The 27,651-nt window shown below is 40.8% G+C and overlaps 1 protein-coding gene across 20 annotated transcripts in view; it reads right to left on the bottom strand.

The window, feature by feature from the left end:
- ULK4 (unc-51 like kinase 4) overlaps positions 1 to 27,651 on the bottom strand; it is a 577,159-nt gene that overhangs the window by 383,115 nt on the left and 166,393 nt on the right. For all 20 annotated transcript variants that reach the window (XM_045037803.1, XM_045037798.1, XM_045037797.1 and 17 more), the window contains one exon: positions 529 to 662. In XM_045037803.1, the coding sequence (XP_044893738.1) occupies positions 529 to 662 (134 nt within the window). The remainder of the gene's footprint in view (positions 1 to 528; positions 663 to 27,651) is intronic.

The following is a 27,651-nucleotide window of genomic DNA, read 5'->3' as shown; positions in this document are numbered from 1 at the left end:
AAAACATCTTTTGCAAATTAATATTATTTAAAGCTTTTCAAACCGAAGAAATTTTCAAACTTTGAATTTTAATATCAAAATTCTTTAATATTAAATGCTAATCCTTATGCATTTTTAGATTCTCTTAAGGGTAAATAAATGTGTGGCTGTAACCCGAAAGAAAAAAGTCTTTTCTTCAGAATTAGGCAGAAGGAAATCTTGAGAAAGTCACCTAAAACAAAAGGCCCAAACCCAATTTTAAGCTCTGACAATCTTTTTCTCGTGTTTATTTTCTAAAATTGCCAGTTTACCACAGATGACACCTCAACGTAACCTTTAGCCTGCTCGCTGCCTCAGTCATGTCGCTGATGTAAAATAATTGTAAAAACAGATAAAGCAAATCCTGAGTTCAAATCTTGAAACTACACATTCAAGAAACGGTGTCACTGCGCTTTCCTGTGTTAAGTGAGAAACCAGAAGAAAAAAGAGGCGAGGCCTAAAAGCCCAAGCGCAGGAAGGGAAGCGTCAAGGGGCCTGAGGAGAATTTACCCAGGATCCGCGGCAGCTCGTGCACAATGTGACGGATGAGAAGGTCCAGGCACTTGGACAGGTATTCATTGCTGCTTTGCAGGTCCTTGCCTGGAGTGGTCTTTCTGCTGTCTCTCTCGATGTACATCACCAGTCTACATACAGGGAAGTGCAAAAGATTACCTCTCATGATAAAACAGTTGATAGCATCTGTCTGAAAACGTCACCAAGGCAAATGTTTCCAGGGGGCACAGTCCCCGTCATGCTGACATTTAGATTTTAGCAATTTGTCAGGCACCGTCTGTTTTTTGCCTTAGAAAAATCTACACGTTTATGAGGAAAGAAAACAAGGCAACTCTGAATATATCTGCCAAGGTATTACCAAACAATGTCCTCATTTCATTTAGCCTTGGCCCATGAGAAAGAAACCACATTCTCCAGATGACGGATGAAAGGCAGAAAAAGGTGTCTGGGCAGAAGAACACTCTTGGAGTTTCAAAGGTTCAAAGTAGAACCACAAGTTGTCTGCGCTCGTGTTGGTCATTAGTACTAAACTTGCTTGGGACCTCAGGCAAGTCACATGAATTCCAGCTCCTTCACTAAATTGTGTACATGAATCCAAAGAAAGATTTTCATTTCAACACTGGGTGATACAGAAAACAGACACTACATCTAAACATCTGGCTTTCACATGTCCCTTTGTCCCCTAGTTTTAGGATATCTAAAACGAGACTTCCGCAACCCACTGGCATTCAGTAGACGTCAATCTCTGACCAACTGTGCCCAGCCCAGACCCACGGAACATATTAGGCCATCACTCTAGATATTGAGGGTGTGGTTAGAAACTTACAGGCTCATGTTTCATCCCCTTTGCTGGACCCACCAGGCACCTTCCCAAGTGCCCATTCCCCTCAACTCTCAAAAGGGCGGCGAGTTCACAGGCTGCATCATACGAAAGCCTCTTTACATCTCCCGATGCCAACATCCCTCTTCCCAGCTCCGCTGTCCCTACCCTCTCACCCAACTTCTACTTCCAGAGAAAACTTCCTACCAACTCCTACTGTCAACTGGGAAGAAGTGGTTTTGCACAAAACGCTTAAAAGTATACTGATATCTTAACACTTAGCATTTACATGGCCCCCTTTCTAGATTTAGTCATGCTTTTGTCTTTCTGCTATTATCTGGAGCGGCACCAAATCACAAGTTTATTTCCATCCACCAGTTAGTATCCTCCGCTCGAGTCACTGATTACAGTGCCGGCCACACTCTAACAAATAGATGGCATTAGTCAAAATGAAGGAAAAATACTGTTAAGTCAGCAAAAATGTATCAATACTCCTTAAAGAATTCAGAGCACATAACTGCTCGATGATGAGTAAACCACAGAAATGAGAGGTTAAGTGGAAGCTAAGAGCTTCACGACATGTGACACGATGATTTGGGGCAGCCAGTCAGCCAGCCAGGAGCTCCCAGCGACAGGCAGCACAACGCGTTATCACTGGGGCCGGGCGCTTCCAAGACGAGAGCGGCAACTCCAAGAACCTCTTGATTAGTCGGCGCTACTCCCTCAGCCCAATCTAGGAAGCAGGACCTGAAAACACCAGACACACAGAAACTCATCTTCCTATTCTGCTTTCCGAGATGGGTTGCCTGACAGACACCTCCCTGCCCAGCCTCACCATCTGTCGAACAGCTTTTCCAAAGTGAAAGAGTATAGCGTCTCCTCCAAGAGGAGTACTTCAAACACACCCTCTAACCATTATCTGCTCTTGATCCTACTTGCGTGTTCTTCCACTGTGATAGTTCCTCGACTTCGGGGAAACTTCTCTTAATTGACTCCATGACATCTTCTCCCGATCCATCGGCCTTTTCTTTTCTTCTCTTACTTCCTGCTTTATTATCTCCCATCATCTACCATTTCATTAAACCCTTGCCCCTTTTCTTCTCTTTGCACCCATCTAGCCAAAGGAAGTCTGCATGAATCCAATGATTTGCTTTCTGGATGCCCGCAGAGAAGGCTGCTAAAACTCAACACCACCATAAACGCGTGACACCAAGAATGAACGGCCCAGAGCAGTACCAAAATCTGACTGTATTTCATCGGTCAATGTATTCCCAGTCTGTTTTCAAAAGTTTCTTCTCTTCAAACCCCCAAGTGCCCACCCTCTCATGAGAGCAAACAGAAAGCATCATGAAGGAACTCTCCTTCAAGTTCTCAACATGCGCACCTGTTATGTATCCCGCCCTCGACACATTTCCTTCCGTCACAGCGGTGGACCAGTAACTCCTTCCCTTCCACCTTCTCAGAACCTTATAACTGACAATTACTCGTTTTCCCTTTTATATATTTACTCTCTCCCATTTAACAAAACACTATTCGTGTTCTTCTAGCCAATTCCTCATTGTCTCTCTCCTTCCCATCTCATCAAACCTCTTAAAAGAGGGGTGCCTGGGTGGCTCAGTCAGTTAGGTATACAGCTCTTGATTTCACCTCGGGTTCTGTGCTGGGCTTGGAGCCTGCTTAAGTCTCTCGTCCTCTCCCTCTGCCCCTCACCCACTCACATCTGTACACACATGCTCTCGAAAGAAGAGAAAGAGAAAGAGAAAGAGAAAGAGAAAGAGAAAGAGAAAGAGAAAGAGAAAGAGAAAGAGAAAGAGAAAGAGAAAGAGAAAGAAAGAAAGAAAGAAAGAAAGAAAGAAAGAAAGAAAGAAACAAACAAACAAACAAGTCTTGAAAGAGAAATCTATACCTAGCACCCTCCACAGTTCCTCCTACTTGCTCCTCAACCCACCCCAGTCTGACTCCTACCTATCACTCACTTCAAGGCCACTGACAACCTCCATGACATCGAATCCAGCAGGTACTGGTCAGCAACGTTCAATACTGTTGCCATGCCTCTTACCCCTCTGTATGACACCAAACATTTCTAGTTTTCTTCTTCAGCTTCTTTAGTTGGTCCCTCTCTGTGGCTTTTGTCCTAAATACTCAAGTTTATCAAGACTCAGTTCTAGGACCACTGCTCTTTTCTTCCTACCATTTGACCCATGCCATCTCATCTCCACCAATGATCTGATTTCCCACTATATACACAGATGTTTCCCAATTATGCATCTGCAGCCCAAATCTGGTCTCTAAGCTACAGATCTATACATTCCACTGCTGACTCGACATCTACTTTTGTCTGTCTCAAAGGTACTTCAAAATCTACATATCCCAGCAAAACACAATTATCCCAACAAACATGGTTGTCTTTCAGAGTATAATATCCCATTATACAATATCACTCCCAATGCTATCAAACCAGAAACCTTAGACTCATCCTTACACATCACCTCCCTTTCTCTTACTTCTCACACGAAGTCAATCATTAAATGCTCCCCAAATCAAGTGCAAGCTTCCATACTCCCTTCTCCTCAACTACAACAGCCTCCAAGCTAGTGTACATCCTACTCTTGTCATTCTAACCCTTACACACCCTGTATCTATGTGGATCTTGTCCATTGAGTTGTCCCTGTGCTTAAAATCTCCATGTCTTTAACATGTAAGTTCTTAAAACTCCCTATCAAGACCTTCAAGGCCTCCAGAGTCTGGCCCCCAACTACACCTCCTGCTTTGGCTTGCCATCTTCCCCTCCAGTTAAACTTCCCGCTCCCCTTCCCTAGCAACAAGATATCACGTCTCTAACTACAGGACGCTTCTCTTCGTTCCTTGCCTGTCAACTCCTACACATATTTCATCATTCACTGTAGTGATGACCTTCTTAAATTCAACCTCTCAATGATACAGTCTCATAGAACAGAATGCATTAAAGCCCTTACCCAAGAGCAATTTTATAATCTATTTTTGATTATCCTTTTTCTTTTAATATTATTTATTGTCAAGTTAGCCAACATGTAGTATATACAGTCTGCTCTTGGTTTGGGGGAGTAGATTCCCATGATTCATCACTTACATATGATACCCAGTGCTCATCCCAACAAATGCCCTCCTCAATGCCCATCACCCATTTTCCCCTCTTTCCCGCACCACCACCCGCCCACCCCGCATCGACCCTCAGCTTGTTCTCTGTATTTAAAGAGTCTCTTATGGTTTTTGCTTCCCTCCCTCTCTGTTTGTAACTATTTTTTTCCCATTCCCTTCCCCTATGGTCTTCTGTTAAGTTTCTCAAGTACCACATCCCATGAGTGAAAACATAGGATATCTGTTTTTCTCTGACTGCTTTACTTCACTTAGCATTACACCCTCCAGTTCCATCCACATTGCTGCAAATGGCAAGATTTCATTCTTTCTCATTGCCAAGTAGTATTCCATTGTACATATAAACCACATCATCTTTATCCATTCATCAGTCAATGGACATTCAGGCTCTTTCCATAATTTGGCTATTGTTGAAAGGGTTGCTATAAACATTGGGGTGCATGTGCCCCTATGAATCAGCACTCCTGTATCCTTTGGATAAACTCCTAGTAGTGCTATTACTGGGTCGTACGGTAGTTCTATTTTTAATTTTTTGAGGAACCTCCACACCGTTTTCCAGAGAAGCTGCACCAGTTTGCATTCCTACCAACAGCGCAAGAGGATTCCAGTTTCTCCACATCCTTGCCAGCATCTGTTGTTTCCTGAGTTGTTCATTTTGGCCACTCTGACAAGCATGAGGTGGTATCTCAATATGGTTTTCATTTGTATTTCCCTGATGATGACTGATGTTGAGCATCTCTTCATGTGTCTGTTGGCCATCTGGATGTCTTCTCTGGAAAAGGGTCTAGTCATGTCTTCTGATTATCTGATAATATTTGTCATTCAGGAAATTTAAGAGTACCAAAGAGCAAAAACTATGTCTGATTTTGCTCACCATATCTTTCGACTCATGAGCACAGTTCCTGACATGAAATAAGTGTTGAATAAATATTAGCTCACTAGATGTATATTGCTTTGAAACTGCTGTGAATGCTTCTGCGTTGGTCTCCCAAGGTACAGGTCCAAGAGCTGCTGAGGTACACACATAAGAGTGGAACCACAAACATTCCACTATCGCGTCACTGCCCAACTGCTTCCTAATGTATTCCCAACAACCAGGTAGCAGTTCCTTCCAAGTTACAAGCTCATTGGTAGCTACCAGTATCAGATTTCATCTTTACTCATCTACATCTTGTGGTCTTCATTTGAATTTTCACCATTGTTAATACGGTAAGCATATTTTTTTGTTTGTTTGTTCATATTCCTCTTTCGTGAAATACCTGGTTCAGTTTGGGTTTTTTTTTTTTTTTTTTTTGGTTTTCGATCTTTTGTTAGTGACTCATTGGCATTATTTATGTGGTCTAGATCTTTCCTTTTCCCCTTCTTTTTGTCTTTCACATTGAAGTCCTCAATTCATTGGAAATTGACTATTATATGGATTGGGAAGGAATCCAAATCCATTATTCTTCCAGGTAGATAACCACTTGCCTGGTACTATGGACTAAAAAGGTACTTCCAACCTCTTTTTTTCCTTAGAACAAACTGAGGGACGGGGCGCCTGGGTGGCGCAGTCGGTTAAGCGTCCAACTTCAGCCAGGTCACGATCTCGCGGTTCGGGAGTTCGAGCCCCACGTCGGGCTCTGGGCTGATGGCTCAGAGCCTGGAGCCTGTTTCCGATTCTGTGTCTCCCTCTCTCTCTGCCCCTCGCCCGTTCATACTCTGCCTCTCTCTGTCCCAAAAATAAATAAACATTGAAAAAAAAATTAAAAAAAAAAAAAAAGAACAAACTGAGGGTTGATGGGGGGTGGGAGGGAGGGGAGGGGGGGTGATGGGTATTGAGGAGGGCACCTTTTGGGATGAGCACTGGGTGTTGTATGGAAACCAATTTGACAATAAATTTCATATATTGAAAAAAAAATAAAAGAACAGAAAAATAAATTAAATAAATAAATAAATAAATAAAAATAAAATAAAAAGGTACTTCCAAAACTAAGTGTGAAAAAGGGTAAAAGAACAAATATATGGCAAAATCTGATTAAAAAGCAGTTGATCCCTAGATTACCTCCTCTTCCCAGTGAATCTAGGTGACTGCCACTGAACTTGCACCCAGGCAGACATTGAAGTCTGGAGATTTATTCTCTAGAGAAAGTAAAACAGAAAGTTTCTAGACTGGGAGAAAGAAACCACCATCAAAGTGCAAATAGGGGGAAACTAAGTGAATCCCCACCGGGGCTTCCAGCCCCCTTTCCCAGCAGGCCCCCAAGATCCTGGCAGCCAGGTTCCTGCCCTCCAGCCAACGACTAGAATGCCCTTTAGCAAAACTGGCCCAAGACAAACATACTGGAGATATTAATGTTAAAGTTCACGTTAAAAATGCCTGTACAGATGACCTTAGGATGAAACTCAAAGTCAACAAAATTCATCCATGCACTGAGAAATTCTAGAACAGGTTGTCATTCCTTCAACTCTTAATCGTAACCAGACCAAACATTACCACTTATCCACAGACGTGGTTTTGCTTGACATTATATTTGGTGATATTCATCCATGCTCTTTTTCAGTGCTGTATAGTATCCCAGTGTATGGGTATACCACAATGTATTCATTATTGATGGATGCTGAGGCTGTTTCCATTTGTGAATAATGCTAAGCATACCTTATGCTTGGTACATGTAAACATTTCTGTTGGGTATGTACTTGCCAGTGAAATTACTGGATCACAAAGCACTCTTAGATTTAGTTTAGTAGGCACTGCTGATGATCGGTTTTCCCAAGTGATTATTAAGACAATTTATATTCCAACAGGCAGATATAAAAATCCCAATTGCTCTAGATTTTTGCTAAAATCTGCATTATCAGGCTTTTTCATTACATATACCCACCATCCTGGTGGGTATTCATTGGTATGTTATCACAATCAAATGGAATTTTCCTGATGACTAATAAGGCTATGCATCTTTTTGTGTGTTAAATGGCCGCTTGGAGAGAACTTTGTCAACTGCCTGTTCAAGTCTCGTGCTCATCTTTCTACTGAGTTATCAGCTTTCAGTTCTTTAGATGTTCTAATTAAAAGCCCACCATTGATTATCTGTGTGACAAATACCTTCCTGTATTATCTTGTTACTCTCTTTATGATGCCTTTTGATGAACAGAAGTTCCTAATTTTAAGGGGATCCAATATATCAACATTTTCCTTTATGATAGTGCTTTTGTGTCCTGTTAAAAAAAAATCTTGGTCTACTCCAAGGTCATGAAGATATTTTTATTTGTTACCTACTAAAAGCTTTATTGTCCAAATAATATTTTTTATATTTAAACATGCAATCAATCTACCTGAACTTTTTGTACAGTGTTACTACAATTTCTCTATACTGATATCCAAAATGATCCAGCACCACCTACTGTAAAAACCACCATATCCCACTTGTCCTCCCATCTCTTCTGCTCTTCTCCATGTTTTCCAACCTCATATCTCTCTATCCTGATCCCACCTCACTTCAGAAAATTCTATATTCAGCTGTGTCTAATCTGCCCTTAACCCAATCCACTGAGCTCCCACCTTCAGTTACCGTATTTTTCAGCTGTGGAATTTCTATTTGGCTTGTTTTCATAGATATAGCTCTCTATGAAAATTTTCCATCTTTCAAATTCCTTGAATATACTGATCTACTTATTTAAAAAAATATTTTTTTAAACGTTTATTTATTTTTGAGACAGAGAGAGACAGAGCATGAACGGGGGAGGGTCAGAGAGAGGTAGACACAGAATCAGAAACAGGTTCCAGGCTCCGAGCTGTCAGCACAGAGCCTGACGCAGGGCTTGAACTCACGAACCACGAGATCATGACCTGAGCCGAAGTCGGACGCTTAACCGACCAAGCCACCCAGGCGCCCCCTGATCTATTTATTTTAATGTCAACATGTGATAAGTCCATTGTCTGTGTCCTCTATGGATACTGATATCTTGTGTATTTTTATTTTTGTCATATCATCTTTTCTCCTCATAGTTATGATTACTTTCTATTAAGTGTCAGGCTCTATACAGGAAAACTGATAGAATTTTCTGAGACCTAAGGTTAGACTTCTCCAGACAGGGTTTACATTTGCTTCTGGAAGGCATTTGCTTCTGGAAGGGGTAGCAATCAGCTGGAATCATCTGAATCCAATGAGAGACTGAGATGATTCAAAAGTAGGCTTCTTTCCTTGTTCCAGGAAATCCTTTATGTAAATAACAGGTATTCCAGAAACAGAGAATGGAGAAAATAGAAATGTTTGCCTATTGGAAATCAGGAGACCCAAAAGAAATCCTGCCAAAATTCACAGAGTATAAAAAGAGCAAATTACCACTTGTCTATAAGGAATTGATTTTCCCTTAGAATTTAAATTATCCGTTACAAAATTTAATAATGTGCTATCTAATTACCATCACTTGAAATGTCTTTTTTTAAGGCAAAAACTACTCAAATGGTCTCCGCACACTAGCACAGACTTTTAACACGTAAGAAAATGTCCATTATCTCTGTTGGGAGAAATAAAAGACTGATGGGATCCATAACAATATCAGACTAACTCTAGAATGATGCTCCATTCCTCTGTGCTCCCCCCAGAGCCTTCCCATTACAGGATGTTTACATAGGCTATACTAGGACAGCCAGCCTTTACTGACAAGGGAGTATTAGCTCCTAAAAGAATTCTCATTCTACAAAGAAAATAAAATGTGGAAACATTTGAGTGTAGTGTCCATAAACACTTTACATTTGCTGCACAAAACTGCAAATGATATTTCTTAGCATTCTACAAAGATAACAAGTTTAAAAGGTCAACAATCTGAACTGTAATCCAAGTAAACCACAAATAAATGAGATCCACTCCTCTTCCCCTCCCCCATTACCTTTAATACAACTATTCCTCTTTTTTTGTTTTTAAATATAATCTTAAAATTTTTTTAATGCTTATTTTTGAGAGAGAGAGAGAGAGAGAGAGAGAGCGAGCGCGAGCGCACGCGCGAGCACGCACAAGAGTAGCTGGGGCAGAGAGAGGGGGAAGCGCAGAATCCGAAGCAGGCTCCAGGCTCTGAGCTGTCAGCACAGAGCCTTTCACAGGGCTCAAACCCATAAACCACTATCATGACCTGGCCCGAAATCAGACAGTTGACCAACTGAGCCACCCAGGTGCCCCTAATAGCATTATTTCTGCCCAGGATATGTCTGTTTCCCAAAATACCACCTGTCCCCCCCACCCCATTTATCTCTGTGATTCATTCCCACTAATCTGACCACAACTTTCTTAATCCCATCTCAACAGGAATTCTTTTGCTCATTCCACACACATCCACCATTATGCTTCCCTCATCTGCCTTCTGTTAGACCTCCTGCCATACTGCCATGCCTCTGTGACCAAACTTGCCATGCCCTAAACTTTTTTATATCTCCTGTACTTACATCAGCGCAATGTCTTTAGTAAAATGAACTTGATGATTACAAGGATGATGATATTCATTTATTCATTCAATACTTACAGTGTCTGCTATGTGCTAAGCATTTTTCTAGTTGACGGGGATACACCACATGGAATGTACATTAAAGTGGGAAGAAGACAGATAATTAACAAATAAATAACTACAAAAATAGTTTAGGTGGTAATAAAATCCTATACAGAATGTTAAAGAAAAATAAGACAGCCGCTTGTCAGAGAAGGCATCTCTGACAGGATGACATTTAAGCAGAGAGGTAAGGTCTAGGCTGATGACATTAATCTGACAGTGATCATGCGTACATAGGTATGCAAGGCCATTAAACTAAATGAGATCACCTCAGGAGGGACTGTCCAAAGAGTGAGTCATGGGACTACCACAGAGACTGCATCATAAGGAAGGACCAGCAAAGGAAACTGAGCAAGAGTTGACTAGTGAAGGATGAAGAAAACCAAAAAAACGTATCCTGGATGCCAAGTAGAAAGCACTTCAAGGAAGAAGACAGTGGGGCCACCTGGATGGCTCAGTCAGTTAAGTGGCCAACTTTGGCTCAGGTCATGATCTCATAGTTCATGGGTTTGAGCACCATGTTGGACTCTGTGCTGACATCTCAGAGGCCAGAGACTGCTTCGGATTCTGTGTCTCCCTCTCTCTCTGCCTCTCCTCTGCTTGTGCTCTCTCTAAAATAAATAAATAAACAGAAAAGAAAAGAAAAGAAAAGAAAAGAAAAGAAAAGAAAAGAAAAGAAAAGAAAAGAAAAGAAGAGAGAAGAGAAGAGAAGAGAAGAGAAGAGAAGAGAAGAGAAGAGAAGAGAAGAGAAAAGAAAAGAAAAGAAAAGAAAAGAAAAGAAAAGAAAAGAAAAGAAAAGAAAAGAAAAGAACAATGGACTTCTGGTTTCCAGTAAAGTCAAGTTAGGTTATTCAAACAAACTTTCCCACTATAAGCAAATCAAAAAAGAAACAGGTTGAATAAAATATATATCCACTTAATAATCACACCAAACTACACAGAGTACAAATAAGCACAGGAAAAATTCTTAAGCAATCATCTACTGTTATACAAGAACAGTGTGGTTTGTATAGAACTGTCAGTGACAACATCATACTTTGGTGCAAAAAGCGCTGTCTCTACAACAATTTAAATGGCAGAGAAGATGATACTCTTTGGAATACTGTGTCAGATGATGCAGAAGAAACTCAAGGAACTGATGTCAAACATGCTGTGGTGACACTTCTATAAAGCAGTTTAAGAAGATGCATGTTGAATGCAGAAGAGTGAAACACCATTCACAAAAATAAACTCAAAATGGATAAAGGACCTGAATGTGAGACAGGAAACCATCAAAACCCTACAGGAGAAAGCAGGAAAAAACCTCTCTGACCTCAGCCACAGCAATTCCTTACTTGACACATCTCAAAGGCAAGGGAATTAAAAACAAAAATGAACTATTGGGACCTCATGAAGATAAAAAGCTTCTGCACTGCAAAGGAAACAATCAACAAAACTAAAAGGCAACCAACAGAATGGGAAAAGATATTTGCAAATGACATATCAAAGGGCTAGTATCCAAAATCTATAAAGAATTCACCAAACTCCAGACCCGAAAAACAAATAATCCAGTGAAGAAATGGGCAGAAGACACAAATAGACACTTTTCTAAAGAAGACATCCAGATGGCCAACAGGCACATGAAAAGATGCTCAATGTCACTCCTCATCAGGGAAATACAAATCAAAACCACACTGAGACACCACCTCATGCCGGTCAGAGTGGCTAAAGTGAACAAATCAGGAGACTACAACAGATGCTGGAGAAGATGTGGAGAAATGGGAACCCTCTTGCACTGTTGGTGGGAATGCAAACTGGTGCAGCTGCTCTGGAAAACAGTGTGGAGGTTCCTCAAAAAATTAAAACTAGAATTACTCTATGACCCTGCAATAGCACTGCTAGGAATTTACTCAAGGGATACAGGAGTGCTGATGAACAGGGGCACTTGTACCCCAATGTTTATAGCAGTGCTTTCAACAATAGCCAAAGTATGGAAAGAGCTCAAATGTCCATCGATGGATGAATGAATGTGTATACACACACGCACACAACAGAGTATTACTCGGCAATCAAAAAGAATGAAATCTTGCCATTTGCAACTACATGGATGGAACTGGAGGGTATTATGCTAAGTGAAATTAGAGAAAGACAAAAATCATATGACTTCACTCATATGAGGACTTAAAGAGACAAAACAGATGAACATAAGGGAAGGGAAGCAAAAATAATATAAAAACAGGGAGGGGGACAAAACAGAAGAGACTCATAAATATGGAGAACAAACTGGGGGTTGCTGGAGGGGTTGTGGGAGGGAGGATTGACTAAATGGGTAAGGGGCATTAAGGAATCTACTCCTGAAATCATTGTTGCACTATATGCTAACTATTTTGGATGTAAATTTTAAGAAATAAAAAATAAAATTAAAAAAAATTAAAAATAGATCTACTCTATGACCCAGCAACAGCACTGCTAGAAATTTACCCAAGGGATGGCAGGAGTGTTGATGCATAGGGGCACTTGTACCCCAATGTTTATAGCAGCACTTTCAACAATAGCCAAATTATGAAAAGATCCTAAATGTCCATCAACTGATGAATGGATAAAGAAATTGTGGTTTATATACACAATGAAATACTACGTGGCAATGAGAAAGAATGAAATATGGCCTTTTATAGCAATGTGGATGGAACTGGAGAGTGTTATGCTAAGTGAAATAAGTCATACAGAGAAAGACAGATACCATATGTTTTCACTCTTATGTGGATCCTGAGAAACTTAACAGAAGACCATGGGGGTGGGGAAGGAAAAAAAAAAGTTAGAGAAGGAGGGAGCCAAACCATAAAAGACTCAAGGGTTGATGGGGGGGGGGAGGGAGGGGAGGGTGGGTGAGGGGTATTGAGGAGGGCATCCGTTGGGATGAGCACTGGGTGTTGCATGGAAACCCATTTGACAATTTCATATTTAAAAAATTAAATTAAATTAAAATAAAATATAAAAAGAGAACATATAAAAAAAAGATGCATGTTGAGTGTTGAAATAAATTTTATGAAATGTTGAGAATGAAAAAAATTCCTAAATCAGTACATTTTATACATGCAACTGTAAGCACATACATGTAATCACATGTTTAAGTACAACTTACTTAGAGTTATAGGTAGATATTTGTCTATTTCATCAAATTCCTAAAACAAATTCCTAAAGCCTTTTTGAGCCTACCATCAAAAAACTGGGCTTTTGTGTTATAATCAGAATTGCTTTGAATTCAACTCCCCCCGAGATGTTTTCATCAGATTATTCTAGCTTTTGTATGAAAAATAAATTATGGAGGGTGGCGGGGTGGATGCAAGACCAGAAGCAGACGGACACGTCAGCAGGCTAGCGTCACAGGCAAGGAGAGATGCTGCTGGCTTGCACTGGGGTACGGGTGGTCTTGATGCAAAGAAACAGATAAATGAGAAGGTAAACACCTTTTGGAGGAAGAATCAATACGATTTGCTGATGAAATGCACTGAGTGATAAGAACAACAACAACAAAAATGGGTTACTAAGAGGTTTGGGACCAAACGACTAGATGAAGAATACTACTGAGCGTTTTGGGCGTTATTGTGGTGATGGGAGCCTAGGAGTTGAGACGGAGTCAGAAAGCAGATCTGGTTGGTCTATGTTAACTTGAAGATTCCTCTTGGGCATGCCACTGAACATGTGGAGATCATATAAGCCTGGAGTGGGAAGAAGTCATACAGGTACATATCAGCAGATCGATGGTCCTGAAGCCACCGGATTAGACGAAATCACCTCAGAACGATACTGATCAGGAAACAAGGAAGGCCCAGCACGAAGCAGAAGAGAACCAGCTAAGGGACTGAGGTGGAAAGAAAGCAAGGACTATATGTTAAGTTCCACTATGAGTCCTATACATACAAAGGTAAATTCTGGGTCCAGTTGGCAAGGTGAACCCAAGCATCCTATTTCCTATTTTTGCCAGGAAATCCTCATTAGCCCTAAATTAGGAAAGTGTACCATTCACAGCCAGAACCTTCAGAGAATTTCCTGAAGACGATGGTCCAGATATACATGCGCTGAGGGAAGGCCCAAGTCCACAGGATGGAAAACCCTGCCTGGGAAGTAGGCAGAACCCCAGCAGCACACTAAGCTCTAAATGGCAGGGGAACAACACAGGTTTATAGACTTAGGAGCTCAACAGAAGAGGTAAGTTTCTCAACCCTATGAATAACTCTTTAAAGGAAATACATACCAGCAGAACTGACACAAAGGCCATGCTAACTGAAAGGAGAAGGGGCACAGGGGATTGCAGGAAGCAGATTTTTTTTTCATTGTAAGTATACTCTTTAATCCCCATCACCTATTTCCCCCATCCCTCCACTCACCTCCCCTCCGGTAACTACCGTTTGTTCGCTATGGTTAAGAGTCTATTTCTTGGTTTATCTCTCATTTTTCTTTGCTCCTTTATGTTGTTGTTTAAATTCCACATGAGTGAGATCATATGGTATTTGTCTTTCTGTGGCTGACTTATTTGGCTCAGCGTTATACCTTCTAGCTCTATTTTCGCTGTTGCAAATGGCAAGATTTCATTTTTTACAGCAAAATATTACACTGTGTGTGTGTGTGTGTGTGTGTGTGTGTGTGTGTGTGTGTGTGTGTATCACCTTTCTTTATCCATTATCTGTCAATGGACACTTGGGCTGCTTCCATAATTTGGCTAATGTAAATAATCCTGAAGTATAGGGGTGCATGTACCCGTCTGAATTAATGTTTTTGTATTCCTTGGGTAAATACCCAGTAGTATGGTTATTCAATTATGTAGTAGTTCAACTGTTAATTTTTAATTTTTTTTTATATTTGTTTATTTTTGACAGAGAGAGAGAGAGAGACACACAGAGCGTGAGCGGGGGAGGGGCAGAGAGAGAGAGGGAGACACAGAATCCGAAGCAGGCTTCAGGCTCCAAGCTGTCAGCACAGAGCCCAATGCGGGGCTCGAACCCACGAACTGCGAGATCATGACCTGAGCCAAAGTCGGACGCTCAACCAACTGAGCCACCCAGGCGCCCCTCAATTGTTAATTTTTTGAGGAACCTCCTTACTGTTTGCCACAGTAGCTGCACAGTTTTCATTTCTACCAACTTTTTCTGCACAAACTCGCCAGCATCTGTGGTTTGATTTTGGCCATTCTGACATGAGGGAGGAGACCATTATAATTTTTTGCTTGTTTTTGTTCATTGTAGTTTCAATTTGCATTTCCCTGATGACAAATGATGTTGAGCATCTTTTCATGAGTCTGTTGGCCATCTGGAGGTGGTCTTTGTAAAAATGTCTGTTCATGTCTTCTATCCATTTTTTTAACTGGATTATTTGTTTTTTGGGCATTGAATTGTACACCAGTTCTTTATATACTTTGGATACTAACCCTTTATCAGATCTGTCCTGTGAACAATTCCTGAAGTAACCACACACCAGCAAACCTGACACAAAGGTCATGCTAACTAAAAGGAGAGGGAACACAAGAGAATTGCAGGAAGGAAATTTCTTAAAACAAAGGAATGACTTGATGAAAAGCGGCATATTAAGGAATATTAACCTGGAGGGGCACGAGAGACGAGAAAGGGAGTAAGCCAGTGAAGAGGACGGTCACACAGGTGAAGAGGAGAAACAGAAAGGAACTCGAGAAATGAAAAACAGACTGCCTGGAAATGGTGTAAATAAAAGCAATTCCCCTAGTCTATAATCAAGAAAATGGCACATGCACACGGTGGGAAGGCAATTTCACTGGCTTTAAAAATAGAGAAGCCACGCTCTTTGCTTTAACTTACTCCGTGCCCTTTCTTGAAGATGCCCTCACCGCTGCCCCCCGGCGACCCCCTCTCCAGGACATCTTCAGTCCCTTCGTGTTCTGCTGAGCTCACTGTGGACTATAAATGGACTATTCCAACTGTCTGTTTCTGCAGATCTTCCCACACTACTGCAATATGATGCAAACTGGGGACATTCATCCCGTTTGGATTCATCCTAGACAACTTCCCAAATGCTTCCTTGCTGTGACTATATGCTATTTCCAGAGAACCAAAACACCACACTTTTCTCTGCTTCACTACATACGAAGCCCGTTTTTATCTACCTACTGCACATTCTTTAACTTATAACTGTTGTTTTCCCCCATACAGCAGAAATTTGTACTTTAAATAGGAGATGCACTTCTCTTCCATCTCGTTGTCAGAATCCTCAGAAAATTAATCATCCAATTTAAAAGTTCTGTAATTAAAGCCATTCTCTCTCAGTTTAGGGTAGTCAGGTGATAAATGGAATGTTGGCCCCAATTCAAATTGCATTCACTAAGCGTATCTACAAACCTACTGAGTGACTGTTTCTTCAGTTCCTACATTTATAACTGGAATAGACATACTTAGCAACCAGCAGAATCCATTCATTGGCTACCTGTTCTGTACAGTGAGGGCTATTACGATCAGAAGGGATAAATGGCAGTATCTGACATGTCCCCTAACAAGATAGTAACCCATACCGACAGAAAACCAAATCACAGAAATTATACCAATAACAAAAAAATGGAAAGGTTGCAGGGGTGATAAAATCTACGATCTCCCCATTTAAACTGTCTACCTACCTGTGCAAAATCTTAGAAAATGACTGATCTTGGGGCACCTGGGTGGCTCAGTCAGTTAAGCGACTCAGGTCATGATCTCAACATTTGTGAGATCGAGCCCCATGTGGGGCTCTGAGCTGACAGCGCGGAGTCCGCTTGGGATTCTCTCTTTCCCTCTGTCTCTGCCCCTCCCCCACTCACATATGATCACTCTCTCTCAAAATAAACAAAACATTAAAAAAAAAAAAAGAAAGAAAGAAAAGAAAATGATAGATCTTGAATGACTGTATGTTATCCAAAACACGAGCAGGCTGTGACTCTAACTACATCTGTGATTTAAGATTTAGTATCCCTACTGGAGCAAATCAACACAGCCCTGGCATCATGGTTGCTATTGACCTGACAAAGTCTTTTTTACTCTGTATCACTCTAGAAGAACCACCAGCATGTCTTTGCTTTTACTCATGAGGGTACACAGTAATTGTTCACAGCCTTGCCTATGAGTTATGCCAACGATCCTGCTCTTGGCCAGAGAACAGTGTGCAAAGACCTAGACCATCTTAACCTCCCACCCAACACCACACTTGTATGCTACTTAGTGACATTAAGCTGATTGGACCTGAGGAACACTTAGTAGCAAGTACTTCAGTTGACTTAGTAAGACCTAGGAGAAGTGGATAAATCCCAAAAAAATCCATGGGCCCACTAGTCCTCAGCAAAGTTTCTGGGGCTGAACGGTCTACAGCATGTTGGGACATCCCTTCAGGTCAAGAACAAGCTATTGCATTTCTACTAGGACCAAAAGTGGGCTTTTGTGAACTTAGGAAACAATATACAGCACCTTTAAAGGTGTTCCTTTTGACTCATTTTCTGAGGAACCCATTTAAAAACTTGCTGGTTTTGAATGGAGTTGGAGTGAAGACAGGCTTTGCTGCCGTTCCAGTGTTCAGCATAAGGCTCCTCTGCCCCTCGGGCCTCAGGACCTAGCAGGGCTAGTGATCCTCTGGGTGTCTGTGGCAAACAGGAGTGATAGAGGGAGCCCCAGGGAAGCACCAATAAGAGAGTCACAACACAGACCTTCGGGGCTCCTATGGTCTGAAGACTGGTACTCGCCCCCAAATTCACATGCTGGAATCCTAACACGCAACGTGATGGTGCTAGAAAGTCACTAAGTCGCCTGTAGGAGGGCTCTGCCTTCATGAATGGAATTAGTACCCTTATAAAAGAGATCCCACAGAGCTCCCTGGTTCCTTCTCCATGTGAAGATACAAGGTAAAGTCTGCAACTGTAAGAGGGCCTTCATCCACACTGCTGGCACTGTGATGTCAGACTTCCAGCCTCTGGAACCGTGTTTCGATAGCTTATTAGCTACCAATCTTCGGTATCTTGTTGGAGCGGCCCCAACAGACCAAGATAGGGGTTTTAGAGCAAAGCCACATGCTCATCTGCAGATCACTTTTCTTTCGAGAAAAAGTTCTTGTTAGAATGAACGTGCGACCACTGACATCAAATTATCACAATGTCTGAGCTACCTATCATTACCTGAATCACTGACCTGACACACCGAGTCACTAGACTGGGCACGCAGAGCAGATTACTATAAGAGACTGAGCCGGAACAGCCCCAGAACGTCTTAGTAAGTTGCATAAATCGGTGGCTGAGATTCCCTTGATACTCACTCTTCCACGTTGCCTCCCCTCTCTTGATCCTGATTAAGATTTATGACCAACTGACCGAAGAGGAAAAGCACCGAGCCCAGTTACTCAATGGTTCAGTGCAAAATGCTGGCACCAAGTCGAAGTGCACTGCTGCAGTTGACAAACCCAATCCAAGAGTTCTCGAAAAGGAAACGTCCCAGTTGGCAGAGCTTCAAATACATTTTGTTGTACCCTATGTTTAAACTGAGATGTAGCCAGAAACACAGATGCATGCTGCTTCACAGGCACTGGCTAACAGCCTAGGAGGGACATAGAAAGACAAGAAATGAAGACTGATGGTAAGGAACTCTGGGAAGGGAGCCTGTGGGTAAACCTCTCTGGACGGGCACAAAGCATGAAGGCATTTCTGGACCATATGAAGGACCCTTAGTGGGTGGGTATCCACATCAGAGGAGGCTCTCAATACCTGGGTAGACAAGATGACAAGTTGTGCAAATGTCAGTCACCTCTCTCTCCAGCCACCCCAGGACTCGCGCAGTGGCCCCACATGCCAAGTGGCCAAGGTGAATAATGGAGGCTATGCGTGGGCTCAGAAACAGGAATGCTCATCAGCCACGACCATTACCACTTCAGCCAACGGGAGAATTCAGTGCTTTTCAAAGCCCCCACTTTGGCCCCATTTCCTGGAGAGACCAGCCAGTCATCTAGCAACAAGTCGGTTTATGGAAGAGGCTGTAAACTCTCCTCAGTGAAATAGTTACAAATCCTGGATACAGATTTGCTTTCCGTGCCCATAAGCGCCTGCCAGTTCCACTAAGCATGGATTTAAGAACTGCCTTATTTATCATCATGGTAATCAATATAATACTGTATCTGACCCAGGAACTTAGTAACATCCAAAAAGTGTGGAAATGTGCTCATGCCCATGAAATTCACTCATCTCAGCAAGCACTCCTCTACCCAGGAGCAGCTGGCTTGAAAGAAAGGAGGAATGGCCTACTGAAAACTCAGTCATGGGCCACCCGGGAAGCAACACAATGAAAAATTGTGTTCTATCGCACAGCACTCACAGGATTTTTACTTCCAATCTCCATGACCGGAAGGCTCTGCTAGATTGGTTCCGAGGAAGGAAAGTTCCCCCCAGAGGACAGAACAACAATTCCGTTTGGGTAATAAAGAGGGTGACTCTACTGGTTAAGAGTGAGTAGTCATGATTACCCGTGGACAGGGGCAACTAGAAACGGGATTCTGTAAAGAGCCTCTGGGTACTTCCGTAATAGCCAAAGTTAATGAAAATCTCAGCAACCGAGAAAAGGCGGGCTCACTGAGGAATTGTATCTTTCAGGTACTTGACATGCTCAGAAAAGTCCAAACCTGCGATTCAAGTTTATTTTTAACAGTGGAACTATACTGATTCATAGGGATTCCTGATACACATTTTTAAATGCCCTTAAAAAGGTAGCTTCACCAACTGGTTAAAAGGTGTCCTTTGGGCTATACTCTGGATCTAAGATAGTGGTAGGGTTTTTTTTTTTCCCTTAACATGACATTATGATGGGTAGAAATAGTATCATTTTAATTTCTATTTCTTTGACTATTTGAGGCCAAATATCTGCTCGTATCTTTATGAATCTCTTTACAGTATACGGGTTAAAACTCTTTGTTACATACAACGCTGTAAAAATTTACAGGTTTTGTAAGCATGAAATCTTATTTATAATCTTGGAGAATATAAAAGTTTCTACCCTATATATAGCCAAACCATCAGTATTTCCTTTTATGGTTTCTTTCATAGCCTTTCTACTCTGAAAAGCTTTTGCTGCCCATGTTTAAACATATTTTCTTCCAGCTGTTTACAGTTTCTTTTTAGTATATAATTCTTTAATCCATCTGGAGTTGACTTTTGTATGGTGTAAGCTGAGAAAATTTTTTCCCACACAGTTAACCAATTATACAGAATAAATGTTTCTTTTAAAAAAAATCTTTCATGATCAAAGTAGACTTTTTCTTTATTTTGCCGATTACCATATTAACAGCAATGCTATAGGGAAGGGGAAAAAAAAAACCTTGAGGAAAATGGCATCCATCATTTCAGGCTCACAGAGCAAACCTATACAATGAACTTACAAGACTATTCATCCTCTGAAAGGGTTATCATTTACTAGAGACACGTGATCACCTGTCATATTCAATAGGAATATGAAACCATTTGGAGAAATAGGTGGACACTGTGGGGCTATCATACAATTTTTATCTGATCCTGACAGCTCGATTTCACTGCCTGTCATGCTAGATAGATTTGAAAGCTGACATCATAGAAAATGTGCTGATATTTAATCCATAAAAGGCCAATGGCGATGACAGTAAGCAGGAAGAAAGGTCTACATGATGTAGCCGAGGTTATCATAGGGTCTCGATGTGAGGTTGCAAGTTCTTGGGCGGATGGACAGCATCCTGGGTAGCTCAGAATTCTAGCCACTAGTGGAGTTCTAAGGGACAGGTAAGGAAGGAGAAACAATTTCCCATATGAACCCATCAAAGAGAATGTTACTATCTCTCTAAAGGCTGCCTTCCTTTTGCATACTTCGATATTCAACCCTGCATTTTAAATGCACTGAACATTGTAACTGGGCTACAAACCATGGAGTAACAAATACCAACCATTTTCCATCATCTGGACTGACCACCTACGTGTTTGTGAGAGTATCATATTCCTAAATGTGATCTACAAAATCTAAACAAATCTGACCTTTGACCGCCTTAAGGATTCCTTTAATCCTTCAAAATCACCTGGTGCCCATTGCTAACATTCTTTTTCTTCATTAGATTTTTAATTACAGGAGTGAAATGATTACAATAAGGCCAAAATAAAAATGAATAAAAATAACAATCTCCCTATCCTACCCTCCTCAGATAACCAACTTGGTATTATCCTTCAATGTCTTTTTTTTTTTTTAATAAATTTTATACAAATAGAAGAGTTTGTGCCATTTTTATTTGTTTGATAAAAATAACTTCCTAATATGAAGCTCTGCCCTTTCACTTTGTCACATATATATATACATAGCGAATATATCTCCAAGTTAATGAAATGAAGCACTCACTTATATTACAGCTATATCATTTCAATATCAATGGATCGTAACTGTATTTCCAGATATTAACCACTAGAAACAAGGCTACATCGGACCCCCACATGCACACATCCTGAATAATTCATACTTCTATTTCTAACACCAAATGCAAGTCTGTTAGAACCAAAGCGATGTGTATTGTTAACAGTCATACATGTTTTTAAATTACTTTCCGAAAAGTTGCACAGATTTGTATTTCCACGAGCAATACTTGAAAGTGACTTTGGATTTCCAATTATGGCAAGATGGAATCAGGCCCCACTGCTCCCAGATTTTCCCTCTTATGACTAAAAATGCCTGGATATAATATAGAGAACAGGCGTAAGATGGAAAAGAAAATGGGGAGCTGCCTGGACAACAAGGGCCTTGAGCAACAACACAGCCGTGAGGCTCCTCCGTTTCTTCTCGCTACTCATGGATTCGGAAAAGGATGCAGCGGAAGTGATGAACCCAAAGCCACCCCCTAAAGGGAAAAGGCCTGTCTCCCTCCACCAAAGAACCAGTAAAAAGATGGCCTAAGGGGAAACTTTGAGAATATGTGCCTTACTTTGGCAAAACACCAAGAGAAAATAGCACACGACCCTCTCCTCTATACTTTCAGTGGAGCCAGGCAGCAGGCCAGCCCCAGAAGAAGGCGGCCCACTCCGATGCCCCAGCTGGCAGGTGTGAGCAAGGCCAACAGGAAGCTCATCTTCCACCCTGGTGGGAGCAGATGATCTGACCCCACCGCCTACCGCTCCCACTCCAGGGGGTGGGGGTAGCACCCATGAGAAAAGCAGGCAGCAGACCCTCGAACTCCCCGACCAACCAAATCAGCCACTCTACAATTTCCCTGAGGGGACCGTGTTGGCATATTTGAGCAAGTGGCACAAGCAAGCAGCAATCTGATTCCCCATCAGGTTAGTGTCAATGGGGTCCAGTGAGGAGCTGGACCCACATTTCTTCCCAAGCAACAAGACTTCCAGACAAAGAGTAAGGTGAAGACAGAGTCTCCTAAGATAACAGGAAAAATGTCCAAGATACAATCAAACATCATGAATTGTAGCAAGAACCAGGAATATCACAACTAGAATCAAAAAAAGACAGTCAACAGATGCTAACACCAATATGAATCATGCTAGAATGATCTCCTAAGAATTTTAAAGCCACTGTAATGAAAACATTTTAACACTCTCTTAAAACCAATGAAAGAACTGAAAATTTCAGGAAAAATAAAGGTTATAAAAAATGTAAAATATAGAGCTGAAAGATACAATAACCAATATTAAAAAACTCACCGGATGAGCTCGATAACAGAATGCAGGTTGGAGACTACATAATCAGTGAACTTACAGACAGATTCATTGTATTTACAAAATACAAAAAACTGATTTAAAAAAAAGGCTTTAAAAAAAAACAGTCTCATAACCTGTAGAACAATCACAAAATACTTTATACAGGGATACTTCATTTTATTGAGCTTTGTAGATATTGTCTTTTTTACAAACTGAAGGTTTGTGTGGATCAAGTCTATCAGTGCCATTTTTCCAACAGCATTTGTTCACTTATGCCTCCGTCACATTTTGGTAATTCTCACAATATTTTAAGCTTTTGCCTATTATTATATTTGAAATGCTGCAATCTCATACAACTTTAATGAATGAGGAGAGGAGTTGCTTCTTATGGATGAGCAAACAAAGCAATTTCTTGAGATGAAATCTACCCCTGGTGAAGATGTTGTGAAGACTGTTGAAATGACAACAAAGCATTTAGAATATTACAGAAACTTATGTTGATAAAACAGTGACAAGGTTTGAGAAAACAGACTTCAGTTTTGAAAGAAACTCCACACGGGTAAAAGGCTATCAAACAGCATCACATCCTACAGACAAACCATACATGAAAGGAAGAGTTAATCAACACGGCCAACTTCATTGATGGATTATTTTAAGAAACTGCTATAGCAACCCCAACCTTCAGCAACTACGACCACCCTGATCAGTCAGTGACCATCATCACTGAGGTAAGATCCTCTACTGGCAAAAAGATTAGAGCTTACTGAAAGCTCAGATGATGGTTAGCAATTTTTTTTTCCAAAAAGATATTTTTTAAACCTGTTTTTAAGTTTATTTACTTATTTTGAGAGACAGAGAGAGACAGAGACAGAGCATGAAGCAGGGGAGAGGAAGACAGAGAGAAGCCAAAGCAGGCTCTGCACTGTCCACAAAGAGCCCAATGCAGGGCTTGAACTCACAAACTGTAAGATCATGACCTGAGCCAAAATCAAGACTCAGATGCTTAACCAACTCAGTCACCCCAGGAGCCCCTATAATAAGGTATCTTTTAATTAAGATATGCACACTATTTAGACATAATGCAACTGTATACTTAATAGACTACAGCACAGTTTAAACAACTTTTATATGCACTGAGAAATAAAAAAAATTCATTTGACTCACTTTATTACAATATTCACTTTATTGTGGTGGTCTGGAACTAAACCCGCAACATGTCTAAGGTATACCTGTATGTGTATCCTCAGAGTCCAAAGAAGGAAAGGAAAGTAAAAATAGAACTGAAAAAGTATTTGAAGAAATATTGCCTGGAAAATACCCACATTTAGCAGAAGAAATAAATATACAGGTATAAGGAACTGAACAAACTCAAGGAGAAAGCCAAAGAAATTCACACCAAAGATAAATTTTAATTAAACATCTAAATCCTAAAGACAAAGAAAATATCTTTAAAACAACCAGAGAGAAATGGCCCATCACTAACAAAGAACACCAACTGCAATCAAAGATTTTTCATATGAAACTACAGGGAACAGAAGAAAGTGGAATCTTTTTTGAGACTTAACAAAAAAAAAAAAAAAAAAAAAAGTCAACCAAAGTTTTAACTGCAGTGAAATATGCTTCAAGAATGCAGGAGAAATAGAGATTTCTCAGAAAAAGGAAAAGTAGTGATTCTTTTAAAACAAACCTATCTTTAAAGAATGGCTTAAGAAAGTTTTCTAAACATAAAGGAAACTAACATCAAGCTAACAGTATCAAAAAAAAGTAAAGAAGGACATGAGAACCCATAAAATTAGGGGTATGTATAATATATCTACCTCTAACATACTTCTCATCATTGAAGCAAAAATTGTAACTCCATCTGATGAAATAATCAGTGTATATAGAGAATATACAGAAGATTCAAAAACAGGGAAAATTTTTATAGTCATGATTTTTGAAAAAAGTCAGGTTTAAGCCCTAAAACATCAATAATCACCTTAAATGTAAACGGTCCATATGCACTAATTAAAAGACAGAAACTGGCAAGGCAGATACAAAATTATGATTCAGCAATACACTGTCTGTAAGGAACTTACTTCATATGCAATGATATAGGTAGGTTTAAAGGAGAAAGGTGAAAACAGATATAAAATGCAAATAATTTAAGGCAAATTGGCTTTAAGGCAAATAAAGGCAAAGTGGCTACATCGACAGCAAATGAAGTGGCTACATTGACACTAAATCAAAGAAAAGAAAACCTTTCAGAGACAAAGAGGAACCCAAATAATGATAAAAAAAAAATCCATCTACCAGGAAGACATAATAACCTTAAATATGTACACACTAAACAATGGAGCCTCCAAATACATGAAGTAAAAATTTTTAGAGCTGAAAAGAGAAATAAACAAATCCACAATTGTAATTGTAGACTTCATTATCCTTTTAGTAATTGTTAGAAATAAAAACTGTGAGAGTACAAAGTATCTAAACAACACAGTGGAACAAGAGAATCTAACTTACACAAAAAGAACACTCCGCCCAACAAGCAGCAGAAGTCGCATCTTTTTCAAGCACCCAGGGTACATTCACCAAGATCAGTCGGCTCAGGTAATCAGTTCAGGGTCATGGGATGGAGCCGAACCTCAGGCTCCAGGCTGACTGTGGAGCCTACTTAAGATATATTCATTCTCTCTCTCTCTCTCTCTCTCTCTCTCTCTCTCTCCCTCCCTCCCTCCCTCTCTCTCTCCCCCCCCCCCCCCCACCCCCCACTCTGCCCTTGCACACATGTTCAAAGACTGGATGACATCCGAGTAAATATATCACTCTCCCTAAACTGATACATTGGTTTAATGCAACTCCTATCACAATGTCACCAAGGTTTTGACAGACATAAAAAAGCTTATTCTAAAACATATGCAAAAGCATACGGGCCCTGGAGAAGCTAAAACAGTACCGGCAAAGAAGGAAAAATGGGAGGAATCACTTTACCAATATTAAGATTTACCACAAAGCTACAGTAATCAAAACACTATGGTACTGGTAGAAAGACACACACAAATCAATGGAACAGAATAGAGAACCCAAAATGAGAGTCACCCAAAACAAATGTGCCCAACTGATTTTGTGACAAGGAACATAAGCAATTCAATGCAGAAAAGACAAGTTTTTTTAACAAATGGTGCCAGAGCAATTAAATATTCACAGGCAAAAAAAACAAACAAAAAACAGAAACAAAAAACCCAACACCTATCTAAATTTCACACTTCACATAGATATTAACTCAAAATGGACGATAAATGAATGGCATACAAACAAACATCTGGCGGGAGGCGGAATGGGGAGAAAATCGGTGGCATCTACCTAGACTTCGGAGACTTGATATTGAGAGCAAAAAAGGAAAATTGGTCAAGTGGACCTCATCGAAATTAGAAACTTTTGCTCTGAGAAAGACTCTGTGAAGAGACTAAAAAGACAGGGGCGCCCAGGTGGCTCAGTCATTTAAGCATCCAACTTCGGCTCAGGTCATGATCTCATGGTTATTAAGTTCGAGCCCTGGGTTCGGTTCTGTGCTGACAGCTAGGACCCGGGAGCCTGCATTGGATTCTAGTCTCCCTCTCTCTCTGCCCCTCCCCGACTCATTCTCTGTCTCAGTCTCTCAAAAATAAACAAACATTGAAAGAAAGATTTTTATAAAGGAGATAAAAAGACAAGCTACACACTGGGAGAAAATATCTGCAAAGCATATATCTGACAATGGACTCATCTCTAAAATATATAAAGAAGACTCAAAAACTCAAGAGCAGAAACAATTTGAAATTATGCAAAAGACATGAACACACATTTCACTGAGGCCAGAGAGAAGGAAAACAAGCACACAAAACCACAGTCAACATCATCAGCATTTGAAATGCAAATTAAAATCACAATGAGGTATCACCACACCCTTGAGAATGACTCAAGTTAAACACGGCAACAGCACAAGCTACCGAGGAGACAGAGAAACCCGATCACTCCTACACTGCTGGTGGGAATGCAAAACAGGGCAGCCGTTCTGGAAAACAGTTCGCTGGTTTCTGAAAACATAAAACGAAGAGCCATCATATCAATAGTGTGGGGAGAAAATGCGCTCCATGGTTCTCACGTATCTCTGCATGTCAGATGAAGAGACACTAAAGCATTTGTTCCCAACTCCGGCTATGTTTAGGTTTGTATGGCAAACAGCTTTGGAAAATACAATGTCTCCTCCCAGGAAGAGAGCAGATTTGTTTCCCCGATCAGGATAATGGAGACAATGTCTCCTTCCGGGGGTAAAAGTTGGGCAGGTCTGCCAGCACTCCTCATAAAATGAGGGGTTTCTAATCACTGAGGCCCTCAGCAGTGACACAAACCCCCTCACCGTGTGCACGGCATCCACCTGGGCCTGCCTGCGCACTGCTCCCTCCACAAAGGGACCCGGGTGTCAAGGGGGACCAATCATGCTGTCCACTGTGCCCTGGGTGATGAAGGCCCATCTCTGACCCAGGAGTCTAGGTCTGTTGCCTGCATCTATTAAAACCGGCAGGTTCACTTGTTAGCTTGTAAGTAGGAAGAAACCTTCCAGTTCTTCAAAGCTATTTATTGCTAAGCAGTAATTGCAAAGTAAGAATTCCCTTGTATAAATGGACCACAATTTATCCATCTACATTTGGACATCTCTACTCTTTGAAAGGCACTCTTAAGAGAATAAACAGACAAAGTCACTAAGAGAAAATATTTGCAAGCCACAGATGTGATAAATAACATATCATAAATATGTATTTTTAAACCCTCAAAATTCACGAAGAAAACCACTTTTAGAAAGGAAAAGATGTGCATAGGTTGTTCAACAAGGAAGATACAAAGACGACAAATAAGCACATGAAAAGATGATCTAAATCATAGATCGTGAGGGAAATGCAATTAAAACCAGTGAGCTGGAACTGCACACCTGGCAGAAGGGTTAAAGTTTACAAAAAAAAAAAAA

This window comes from Felis catus, chromosome C2 (assembly GCF_018350175.1).
Source record: "Felis catus isolate Fca126 chromosome C2, F.catus_Fca126_mat1.0, whole genome shotgun sequence".
Lineage (NCBI taxonomy): Eukaryota > Metazoa > Chordata > Mammalia > Carnivora > Felidae > Felis > Felis catus.
This window is presented reverse-complemented; position numbering and strand designations above follow the sequence as displayed.